Source organism: Chaetodon trifascialis, chromosome 11 (assembly GCF_039877785.1).
Source record: "Chaetodon trifascialis isolate fChaTrf1 chromosome 11, fChaTrf1.hap1, whole genome shotgun sequence".
Classification (NCBI taxonomy): domain Eukaryota; kingdom Metazoa; phylum Chordata; class Actinopteri; order Chaetodontiformes; family Chaetodontidae; genus Chaetodon; species Chaetodon trifascialis.
In genome coordinates, this window is record NC_092066.1 from 14200428 (window position 1) to 14213028 (window position 12601).

Below are 12601 nucleotides of genomic sequence, written 5' to 3' on the forward strand. Positions count from 1 at the left end.
TTAAAAACAGTACCAGGGAGGCCCACCAGGTTTCACCGGTACGCAGGGTGATGGCAATGTGTTTTTAATAAGTTAACCATTATTGGCATAACACAAAACTGCAAAAATCCCATATCACAAAATGCTTAAGATGTAAAAGACAAGGAATGTTTTTGTTTTGACGATTAAGAAACCATTCATCGACATACTACAGTACTGAGAGGAATAATAGGTTGGGTAATTCAGATAATTTAGAATAGTCCATTCAGTATCAAAACTGAATAATTCATTAATGTTACTGATCTGTTATTCCTAGTCAGACAGTATTGTGATTATCAAGTGATTGTTTATGTGTTCACATCCCCCACAGGACAGCAGTGTGAATCGAACACAGAGTTATGGACAGATGAGTCCACCCGCTGCCTCTGTTTTGTTGGCCAGCTCTCCTGTTCTCCATCTCAGTGCCCTAAGGGCCAAATCTGCGGTCCTCAAAGAGGACCCTCCGGTGGGATTTCCACCTCTGGGACGTGCACCGTTCACAGGAACACAGACTTCAGCACTCTTGATGGAGTGCTGTTCCGCTTCATGGCACCCTGCACCTACACACTGGCTAAAACCTGCTCACCCACTGACGCCCTGCCCATGTTCAGTGTGGAAGTGGTCAATGAGCAGAACGGGAACTCATCTCTGTCAACTGTTCAACGGGTCATTATAGAAACAGTGAACTTCAGAGTGTCCCTACTGAAAAGGGAGAAACACCGGGTTGTGGTGAGTTATGTTAATGTGAGATACAAATTTAACGCATACTGTGGTCCATTGCTAATGTTTATAGCATCTGCCAATGTATGTACAGGCATTCCCTAAAATGCTATGCTGTCATTCAACCCTGTCCCATTTACAAAGGGAGTTTCGAATGGCTGTTAAAATATTGTTAGAACTCCTAAGCATAAACATCCAAATAATCCTTATCATAAACATTTTACATAATTTAACAAAATATTTTTGTTAGTTCACCCATGCAATTACAAACTCCTTTTTGGCACTCTGAATTTATTTTCAGTTTTCTCAGCCAAGCCGTTTATCAGTTTAACATCACACAATATGGACAATTAAATTTGTCATAATTAAAGGAGACAGTAACTTGCAAACCAAACCATCCATAGCTTGTTTGTCTAATAATTTTTTTCTTTAAAAACATACAGTATTTCCATTCCCTATTCAACATCGCTCCCTAAACTTAAGTCTCATCTGTACAACTTCAGTCTTGTGGCACCTTGCCATTATGCTGTAATGAGTCTTGAGCTGTGTAATGTACTGGATCAAGCAGTTCCCATATTTGCAGCCCATTCAACTGATAAACTAGCTTTATCATTAAGTGCACGGTTTAGTGGCATAACATCCTGAATCTATACAGGACCTTATCAATTCTCAATGTACACCATCAATCACCAGAATGCCGCTTTTTAGGCAAACTGCCAGATAGAGTAAGACAATATTGCTGATGACAGCTGGAAAGGAAATTTAAAACATAAACTGTTCTTCAGGTTAATGGGGTCTGGAAGAAGCTTCCACTGCACCTCAGCAGTGGTGCTATCAACATCGAGAGCAGCCCTGCTGCTGTTATTCTGGAAACCAGCTTTGGTCTTTCTGTCACATATGACAGCACTGGTGCTGTCCACGTCAACTTGCCTCCAACTTACTCTGATCAAGTCTGTGGCTTGTGTGGAAGCTCTGACCACCTCAGAGGAGATGACTTCAGAAAACTCAAAGGTACAAATGTCGAAGATGCTACAGCTGTGGCTGAGAGTTCTTGTGAAAAGATGCCTGTACCTAATCAGTGTGATCCACTGGAGAAGGCTAAATATGCTAGTGAACTGTACTGTGGAGGCCTCCTCTCTAGTACTGGACCCTTTGCTGACTGCAAATCAGTTCTGGGGGCAGAGAGCTACTTCAGGGGTTGCGTGGTCGGCATGTGCTCTACTCATGGTGACCCAGCGGTGCTCTGTGAGACATTACAGGTCTATGCTGATATCTGCCAGGAGGCTGGAGTTGCTATACCCACATGGAGGAACTCTACATTCTGCCGTATGTTGCTTTACCTTTGCCTCTGTTAATTTCTCTGTCCCCATTGAGGGAAATTGTGTCACATAGTGACCATACAGCAATGGGCATGCTCTCCTTCTCTTTCCTCCCTTCTCAGCCCTTCAGTGTGGTGAGAACAGCCACTATAACTCATGTGCTGATGGCTGTCCCAAGGTATGCTCCAGCCCAGATACAGCTGGCCCCTGTGGAAGCTGTGAGGAAAGATGTGAGTGTGACTCTGGCTTCAAACTCAGTGGGGGAAAGTGTGTCCCTGCAGAGGACTGTGGGTGCTGGTACAGTGGCAAACACTATGAGGTAAGTGGGGTAGATGAACAGGGAACAGTTTCACAATCCACATTACTAGAATTTATTCACACAACTCCTGTTTGCCTGCAGAAAGGAGAAACATTGTTGGAAGGAGAGTGTGCACAGCAGTGCAAGTGCATGGGTGATAATGACATGCAGTGCACCACAATGCAATGCGCAGACAATGAGGTTTGTAAGGTCAAGGATGGGGTCAAAGGCTGCTTCCCTTTCAATTCCACCACCTGCAGTGTGTATGGTGATCCACACTTTATCACCTTTGATGGGCTGGCTTATGATTTTCAAGGAGGCTGCAGTTACACACTCACTACCACATGCGGAGGAGAAAGCTCTGTCCAGTTCGCTGTGATTGGGCACAACATGCATCATCCGCTTCAGAACTTCACCCTGTCCAAGATGGACGCTGTGGCTCTTCAGGTTGAGGATTTGAACCTCACCCTGAATCAGAGCAGGGAGGTTTCTGTAAGTATGACAGCTCTTTGCAATTCTCTACAAACAATCCACAATGCAACTCTTTTAAAGCATGTGAATGTAACAAAGGCTTTTGTAAAAATGTGTCTGATGCTGGACAGCTTCCAGTCCATGCAATTTTGTCTCGTGGCCTGCAAGTTGCCCATTTACACAGGGGTCAGATATGTATCTGTGTCAAGGAATTGGAGGAACTTCTTTGTCATCTTTGGCAACTAATTAGTTGCACTAACTATCCCAGAATACAAATAAAACAAAATAGTGTTGTTTTATGTATAAACTCATTACAAATGATAGATTGTCTTCTGTTTAGGTGAATAATGGCCGTGTCCGACTTCCCTATTCCAACAATGGAACATATGGCTCAGTATGGGTCTACATGAAAAATAATTATATCATTTTGGAGACGACCTTTGGCCTCAGAATGATGATAGATGGGCAAAATAGACTCTTCCTGCAGGTGGATGAGCGCTACAAGTATGAATTGTGTGGACTGTGTGGCACCTACTCTGAACAACAGGACGATGACTTTGTAACACCAGAAGGCCAAAATGCCACTGAGCCATTTGAGTTTGGTGACAGCTGGAGGGTGCCAGGCAATAATGAGTAAGTTATTCTATTATACAGGGTATCTCTACACATTTTAATCCAAAATAAATTAATGTTACAACATTTTAATACCTCCAAAAGGAAAAGCATGCTATTGAACAGCAGATGAGATCTTTTTTTAGCCACACTAGCACTAGTTACATTCCCAACAGCCTGAGCTTGAAACACAAATGTCGAGATCTTAATGCATTTGTCTAAACTTTCTTCCCTAGGTGTATTGCCCGGCCAAATGACCCCAGAATTTGTGATTACGATGAGGAGAATGATGCCTACAATGAGTGCTACACACTGCTAGGGGATGCCTTCAAGACCTGCCATGAACACATTCATCCAAGCATCTACATCGATAGTTGTGTGTATGACTACTGTGGCACAATTGGTGACCAAGACACCCTTTGTGAATCTCTGAAGTCCTATGCAGCAGCATGCCAGGTTGCAGGAGTGGAGCTTCCACCCTGGCAGGCAGACACAGCCTGCGGTGAGTGTTTGAGTCAGTCATAGTAACTCTGTGAGATTAAATGTATGTGTACTGATATTGCTTGTGACTAAATTGCTTGATTTTTTGATGAAATAAAATTTATTAGTGCTAAACCCCAATAAGATGAAGTTAGTTTCTGTCATTGACGTAAGCAAAAATAATTTAATGAGGCCATTAAGACATAGCGAGGTTGCTAACACAAATATCTCTTAGGGTGCCAAAAAGGCTGAGGCGGTGAACTTATTTCTTTTTCCTTGTCTGTTTGGCCTTTTGTATTGTTTTTGTCCACATCTCAGCTGATGCCCCAACCGCCACACCACAACACCAGATCAGACTTGTAAGACATTCAGGGCAAGATTCTTTGTTACTAGTTTAGAAAATCAGTGTCACAGTCCAATTTAGAATTATTTCAAAATCAAATATTACATCTGTTTACATTGCCTCCAAAATCTGTAGATGTTTAATAAATGAATGTATTTAAAAACATTTAACCATGGTTGCAGATTGGATGGAATCATATTCTTGTGGATAACTCAATTTAAAATAAAATCTTAGTTTTCATATCAAAATTAACCTACAGATGATTAGCTTGTAATTTAACTAATGTAATTGTAATGTAACTTAATAATTTCCATTGTGTTTCTATTCTTTTTCATAGCCTGTCCCCTGAATTGCAACTTTGAAAATAATCTGTGTGGGTGGAAACAGCTCATAAAGGACAGTTTTGACTGGACAAGAAATTCAGGACCAACCCCATCAAACCTAACTGGCCCAAACTATGACCACACCACTGGAGGTAAAACTCGATGTCAGGCCTTGGCATCACTGCATTTTCTTTTGTTTTTAATTATTGTGCTATTTCCAATGTTCCTCTAGCTGGTTTCTACATGTTTATTGAGGGAGATGATGTGACTCATGGAGATTCAGCCCGTCTGTTGAGCTCAATGTGCCATTATCAAAGCCCACTCTGCCTGCACTTCTGGTACCATATGTATGGTTCAGCTGCAGCTATGGCCATCAATATCTACCTGCTCAAAGACAATGAAACTACCAAGCTCTGGTCCATGATGAATAACCAGGGACCAGTATGGCATCCAGTATATGTTGACATCAGTGTGTCTGGTCCATTCCAAGTAAGTCTGACACTACATACTGACATTATCTGGGCCTAAAAGGTGCTCACTGAATGTTGCAGAGATTTCTTGAAAGGACTAATGATCTTATTCTATACAGTGATAGATTATTTTTTCTACTACCTCTCTCAGATTATAATGGAAGGAATTCGAGGCTCTAATGCTCAATCAGATGTGGCCATAGATGACATTTCCATCCACCTTGGCTCATGCTCAGGTGACTTTCAGCCCCCACAAGGTGAATAAAACATTACACATTAAAAGAGGACATATTGTATCATAACTTTAATTGTTACATTTGTAATGGTGCAAATACATTAAGACCATACCAGATATCTCATAGTTTAAAGAAAGTCAATAATCACATGGTTAGTGGAACTGAGCTTCCTTCCACAACTGCGGAAATCCTCCCCTCACACGCAGGTAAGTGCACAGGAAGCTATATTTCATGGTTCATTTGCCTCTGCATCAGAAAGCTGAAGCATAGTTACAAATTAACATTTGTACATAGGCCAGTGAATACTGAATGAGCAATTCTTAGTTGTAACTGAAGTTAAAGGTTATCTTAATTTTCAGGAAGTTGCACAAGAGTTTCAATACTTATTTCATGTTAATATTTTGCAAATGTTTCCCTTATAGCCTGCAATATTGACTGTAGCTTTGACAGCCACCTTTGTAGCTGGAATCAGATGATCACAGATGCTTTTGACTGGACATGGCAAAGTCGTTCCACCCCCACCCAGAAGACTGGGCCCTCTGCTGACCACAATGGTGGTAATACACTTTTTTTGTAATGTAATAAATGACAGATAACATGCAGAAATAAGGATGTAAGCTGTAAATTTTCATTCTTCTTTTCTAGATGGTCGGTATCTTTACATCGAGGGCAGCAATGTGACGCATGGAGACGCAGCTCGTCTCATCAGCTCACAGTGTTCTGACCCTGGTCCTCAGTGTCTGCAGTTCTGGTACCATATGTATGGCTCATCTGATACAATGGGCCTCAATGTCTACTTGCTCCAGGACAAAAAGACTGATGCTGTTTGGTGGAAGAGGAATGATCAAGGAAATATGTGGCACATGGCTCAGGTGGACTTGACAACCACTGGAACTTTCCAGGTGAGTTAACAACCTAATGTGTTTCTCCTTCGAACTTGTCTAATGTTAGAAAACTTGCACAGCAAAACATTAATAGTGTATTAACCTCTGCACTTAAATTTAGATCATTTTTGAGGGGCGACGAGGTTCCAATGATCAGTCTGATGTGGCTATAGATGATGTATCGCTATATCATGGGCATTGCGCAGGTGATTCTGTCCTCCTACTGATACATAATACATATACATAAATTACTCTCAAGACTTAAAATTGATGCAACTTACTTTATCTTGTTACAGACCTGGCTAAACCAACAACCCCTACTCCCACAACCTTCAAACCAGCTGTGACAGAAGGTCTGGAGATTCCTCCAGAGAACAGCTCGACTACTACACAACCACAAGAATCAACTTCATCAAAACCACAGCCACCACCAAAACCATCCAGTGCTGATGTTCCAACAAGACCAGAGCTACCAATAACATCAAGCCCACTAACAACAGCTACAACTGGACCCCAAACAACAGCTAGACCACAGCTTCCAGCTGAAACTCAGCCACAAACAACACTTAAATTAAAATCTCCAACCACAGCTAATCCACAACCACAAACAACCACTCAGCCACAGTCACCAATGACAACTGAACTACAACATCCAACCACAACAAGACGACAACCTCCAACTGACACTCAGCCACAAACAACAGCTAGGCCACAACCTACAACCACAGCTCAGCCAGAACCACCAACCACACCTAGACCACAGCCTACAACCATAGCTCAGCCAGAACCACCAACAACAGCTCAACCACAGCCATCAACAACAGTTAGACTGCAACCTCCAAATGACACTCAGCCACAAACATCAGTTAAACCACAACCAACAACAGACAGACTACAACCTCCAACCACAGCTCAACCAAAACCACCAACAACAGCTCAGCCACAATCTCCAACAACAGCTAGACCACAACCTCCAACTAAAACTCAGCCACAAACAACACTTCAACCACAACCAACAACAGCTAGACTACAACGTCCAAGCACAGCTAGACCACAGTTACCAGCCACTGCTGGACCACAGGCTCCAACTGAAACGCAGCCACAAACAGCAGTTAAACCACAACCAACTACAATTCAACCACAACCTCCAACCACAGCTGGACAACAACCTCCAACTGAGACTCATCCGCAGCCACAAACACCAGCTGGACCACAGGTACCGACCACACCTAGATCGCAGCCTACAACCACAGCTCAGCCAGAACCACCAACAACAGCTCAACCACAGCCATCAACAACAGCTAGAACACAGCCTACAACCACAGGTCAACCAAAACCACCAACAACAGCTCAGCCACAATCTCCAACGACAGCTAGACCACAACCTCCAAATGACACTCAACCACAAACAACAGTTAAACCACAAGCAACAACAGCTCGACTACAACCTCCAACCACAGCTAGACCACAACCTCCAGGTGAAACTCGCCCACAAACAACACTTAAACCACAACCAACAACAGCTAGACCACAACCTCCAATTGACACTCAGCCACAAACAACACTTCAACCACAACCAACAACAGCTAGACTACAACGTCCAAGCACAGCTAGACCACAGTTACCAGCCACTGCTGGACCACAGGCTCCAACTGAAACGCAGCCACAAACAGCAGTTAAACCACAACCAACTACAATTCAACCACAACCTCCAACCACAGCTGGACAACAACCTCCAACTGAGACTCATCCGCAGCCACAAACACCAGCTGGACCACAGGTACCGACCACACCTAGATCGCAGCCTACAACCACAGCTCAGCCAGAACCACCAACAACAGCTCAACCACAGCCATCAACAACAGCTAGAACACAGCCTACAACCACAGGTCAACCAAAACCACCAACAACAGCTCAGCCACAATCTCCAACGACAGCTAGACCACAACCTCCAAATGACACTCAACCACAAACAACAGTTAAACCACAAGCAACAACAGCTCGACTACAACCTCCAACCACAGCTAGACCACAACCTCCAGGTGAAACTCGCCCACAAACAACACTTAAACCACAACCAACAACAGCTAGACCACAACCTCCAATTGACACTCAGCCACAAACAACACTTCAACCACAACCAACAACAGCTAGACTACAACGTCCAAGCACAGCTAGACCACAGTTACCAGCCACTGCTGGACCACAGGCTCCAACTGAAACGCAGCCACAAACAGCAGTTAAACCACAACCAACTACAATTCAACCACAACCTCCAACCACAGCTGGACAACAACCTCCAACTGAGACTCATCCGCAGCCACAAACACCAGCTGGACCACAGGTACCGACCACACCTAGATCGCAGCCTACAACCACAGCTCAGCCAGAACCACCAACAACAGCTCAACCACAGCCATCAACAACAGCTAGAACACAGCCTACAACCACAGGTCAACCAAAACCACCAACAACAGCTCAGCCACAATCTCCAACGACAGCTAGACCACAACCTCCAAATGACACTCAACCACAAACAACAGTTAAACCACAAGCAACAACAGCTCGACTACAACCTCCAACCACAGCTAGACCACAACCTCCAGGTGAAACTCACCCACAAACAACACTTAAACCACAACCAACAACAGCTAGACCACAAGCTCCAAGTGAAACTCAGCCACAACCACAAACACCCGCTGGACCACAACTACCAACCACACCTAGACTGCAGCCTACAACCATAGCTCAGCCAGAACCACCAACAACAGCTCAACCACAGCCATCAACAACAGTTAGACCACAACCTCCAAATGACACTCAGCCACAAACAACAGCTCTGCCACAATCTCCAACAACAGCTAGACCACAACCTCCAACTAAAACTCAGCCACAAATAACAGTTAAACCACAACCAACAACAGCTAGACCACAACCTCCAATTGACACTCAGCCACAAACAACACTTCAACCACAACCAACAACAGCTAGACTACAACGTCCGAGCACAGCTAGACCACAGTTACCAGCCACTGCTGGACCACAGGCTCCAACTGAAACGCAGTCACAAACAGCAGTTAAACCACAACCAACAACAATTCAACCACAACCTCCAACCACAGCTGGACAACAATCTCCAACTGAGACTCAGCCGCAACCACAAACACCAGCTGGACCACAACTACCAACCACACCCAGACCGCAGCCTACAACCACAGCTCAGCCAGAACCACCAACAACAGCTCAACCACAGCCATCCACAACAGCTAGAACACAGCCTACAACCACAGATCAACCAAAACCACCAACAACAGCTCAGCCACAATCTCCAACGACAGCTAAACCACAACCTCCAAATGACACTCAACCACAAACAACAGTTAAACCACAAGCAACAACAGCTCGACTACAACCTCCAACCACAGCTAGACCACAACCTCCAGGTGAAACACAGCCACAAGCAACAGTTAAACCACAACTTCCAACCACATCTCAAACAGAGTCACAACCAACAAATCAACCACAACCTCCAGCCACAACGACACCAAAACCACCATCAACAGCTAGGCCACAACCACCAACAACCGCTAGACAGCGACCAACAATAACCACTAGACCACAACCACCGACCACAACTCAATCACAGCCACAAACAACTGGACCACAACCATCTCCAACCACAGTTAAACCCCAACCCCCAAGAGTTACATCACAGACCACAGCAACATTGAGACCACAAACCACAACCACATTGAAACCACAACCTACATCTACAGCTACATCACAATCTACAACAGCTAGACCACAACCACCAACCACAGCTGTGCCAAGTAAGTTATGAGGCTGCATTTCCCTATTTAACACAGACTGGGTGTTTTTAATCATGTTTACTTGTGGTAACTGTGGCAAAACTCACCTGTGAGCTACAACACTAACACTAAATTTGCAGTATATATATACTGACTGTACAGACCATTTTTGTCATTTTAAGCTTATAACTAAGTATACACTGCGCCTCTACCTTTTTGTCTCTCTCTATAGCACCCTCTTGCCCACAGAACAGTCATTACACTACCTGCATGCCTGCCTGCAGTCCCACCTGTGCATACATACATGGCCCACCACACTGCAGTGACAATGTGGGTTGCAAGCAGGGATGTGCATGTGATGAAGGCTTTGTGCAGAAATGGAACGTTTGTGTGCCTGTCCAACAGTGTGGATGTGTGGACAGGAATGGCGCTGTGCATCACGTGAGTGAGTTCAGAATGACTCTTCATCAATGGCACAAGTCATATGTAGTGATGATTTTCAAATACACAGAACTACTTTCGTAAAGCCTAAGCATTATTGTTAAAAATGGTACATGTGGAGATTAAGGTCCAAGCAGCATAATGACTCTCTCTTTCTTGTCAGTTCGGTGAAGTGTGGTACACAAATCACTGCAGTCAGAAATGTGAATGTGAGGAACACCATGGTGTGGGGAATATTGACTGCGACGACAAAGATGAGTGTAATGGCAAAGCTGTCTGCCTTCAAAATGAGGAGGGCAATTATCACTGCTATTCTACAGGTGCTGTAAATGCCAACAATTGACTTTGTGATGTATCTAAACCATACATCCTGCTTACTAAATTATAAATTGCTCTACACTTGTTGCTCCCCAGGCTTCAATAAGTGTTCTATCACAAGAGATGCTGAGTACAAAACCTTTGATAAAATGAAGTATGACTTTGAAGGCGAGCACTCATATGTGCTGGTCCAGACCAAAAACAAGCAAAATAATCTTCCAGATGTCTACATCGAGGGCATCACTACACAAACCGTAGATGATGACGATGACAGTCGGCATCATGACAGTGGCACTGATGAAGAAGATGATGATGATGATGATGATGATGATGACTATGATGATGATGACGATGACGACGACGACGACGACGACGACGACGATGATGATGATGACGATGACGATGACGATGAAGAACACCACAGATTACAAGAGCTTAAAATCAGAGTGTACAATCACACCGTGGAGTTCAAGAAGAAACGGAGGCTGGTCGTAAGTTTCAAGGGCATTTCTAGCAACACGCTGCCTCCATCTCATTTTCCTGTGGCACCTTTTCAGCAGACACAATATTTTGTTCGTGGGATAATATCAGATTTCTGCCCGCCCACAAACATTTGTGAGAGCGCTGAGGGAAATAACCAGCACTCCCTCGCATATCCTATGTGAGGTGTTACGACAGCAGTGAGGCAGATGATGTGTTATGTGCTGAATTATTCTCTGTCATATGTTATTTCCCTATTGGCACTTTACACATGTTTAGAGTCAGACCTTATCATCTAAGCAAAAAAGCAGTCTGAGCTGTTGGTTAGTATATTGTGTTTAATATCCAAAGAACTCTGGTACTCAAGCTTGAATGTATTGAAGCAGTAACTGCAATTTTTCAAAAACTGGATAGCTCACATTATCTAATTCATACAATTAGAAATACAATCATTTGTTCAAAGAGGTCTGAATCCATTATTTTAAAAAAGTCATTATCATGGTGAGTGACTTTTAGGAAAATGAAAATTATATTTTTAACGTTACCAGAACATCAATTTTCAACTTTCAACGTTGACCTGATCTACCGAGTGACAATGTCATTCCTAGAGCCATTTTGTGAATCCCTGCAGACAACATAGATATTCTTACAAGAATGAATACTTGACAAAACAAGTCCTCTTGCACATTATGAACTGCATTGGCACATCCCCTTTTCTGTCTCCTTCCAGGTGGATGGAAGAATAACCAATAGTCCTGTCTCACCAACTGCTGGTCTAAACATCTATAAGTATTTTTCACACATCTATCTGAAGACAGACTTTGGCCTGTCAGTGAAGTTTGGTGGACACGGCACAGCAGGTAACTATTGTTCATCTAGTTAAACAAGTCTAAAAGAATTAGCAGTAGTCCTGGATCTTGTAGGATTCACAACAAATTCATCATACCATCCCATGTCAATGAAAGTGATTTAAAGTGAGCTATACAATGAATGGTATTGTCGATTTTGTGCCCGCAGAGATCATTCTCCCACACGTATATAAATGGAGGGTGGGAGGTCTGTGTGGGAACTTTGACCATCAAAAGTGGAATGATTGGATGAAGCCAGATGGGACCAGGGCCGGGAGCGCTCAAGAGTTTGGGGAGAGCTGGAGAGTGTGAATATGAGATGGTTGCGAGGATGAGCCATGGCACTTAATAATAAATAAAATACCCTGTAGAGGTCTTGACCACTAGCAGAAACATGACTGTGGCAGTTTACAAGACGACTCCACACTAGGGCTGCACGATATATTGTTTTAGCATCGACATTGCGATGAGTGTACGCACAATAGTCATACTGCAAGATGCTCAATGTCAAGTAAGGCAAATTAACTCCAT

General features: G+C 43.6%; 1 protein-coding gene across 1 annotated transcript in view; it reads left to right on the top strand.

Annotated features, from left to right (window-relative positions):
- Positions 1 to 12382, top strand: part of LOC139338801 (uncharacterized) — a 33803-nt gene extending 21421 nt beyond the window's left edge. Inside the window, exons 2-22 of the mRNA XM_070974069.1 lie at positions 350 to 747; positions 1524 to 2064; positions 2180 to 2376; positions 2458 to 2847; positions 3167 to 3459; positions 3675 to 3940; positions 4599 to 4736; positions 4817 to 5073; positions 5206 to 5311; positions 5713 to 5847; positions 5936 to 6192; positions 6296 to 6380; positions 6471 to 6625; positions 6951 to 8780; positions 8909 to 8987; positions 9960 to 10004; positions 10216 to 10424; positions 10588 to 10744; positions 10839 to 11233; positions 11953 to 12082; positions 12240 to 12382. Coding sequence (XP_070830170.1) covers positions 350 to 747; positions 1524 to 2064; positions 2180 to 2376; positions 2458 to 2847; positions 3167 to 3459; positions 3675 to 3940; positions 4599 to 4736; positions 4817 to 5073; positions 5206 to 5311; positions 5713 to 5847; positions 5936 to 6192; positions 6296 to 6380; positions 6471 to 6625; positions 6951 to 8780; positions 8909 to 8987; positions 9960 to 10004; positions 10216 to 10424; positions 10588 to 10744; positions 10839 to 11233; positions 11953 to 12082; positions 12240 to 12382 — 6206 coding nt within the window. The remainder of the gene's footprint in view (positions 1 to 349; positions 748 to 1523; positions 2065 to 2179; positions 2377 to 2457; positions 2848 to 3166; positions 3460 to 3674; positions 3941 to 4598; positions 4737 to 4816; positions 5074 to 5205; positions 5312 to 5712; positions 5848 to 5935; positions 6193 to 6295; positions 6381 to 6470; positions 6626 to 6950; positions 8781 to 8908; positions 8988 to 9959; positions 10005 to 10215; positions 10425 to 10587; positions 10745 to 10838; positions 11234 to 11952; positions 12083 to 12239) is intronic.
- Positions 12383 to 12601: the final 219 nt, after the last annotated feature.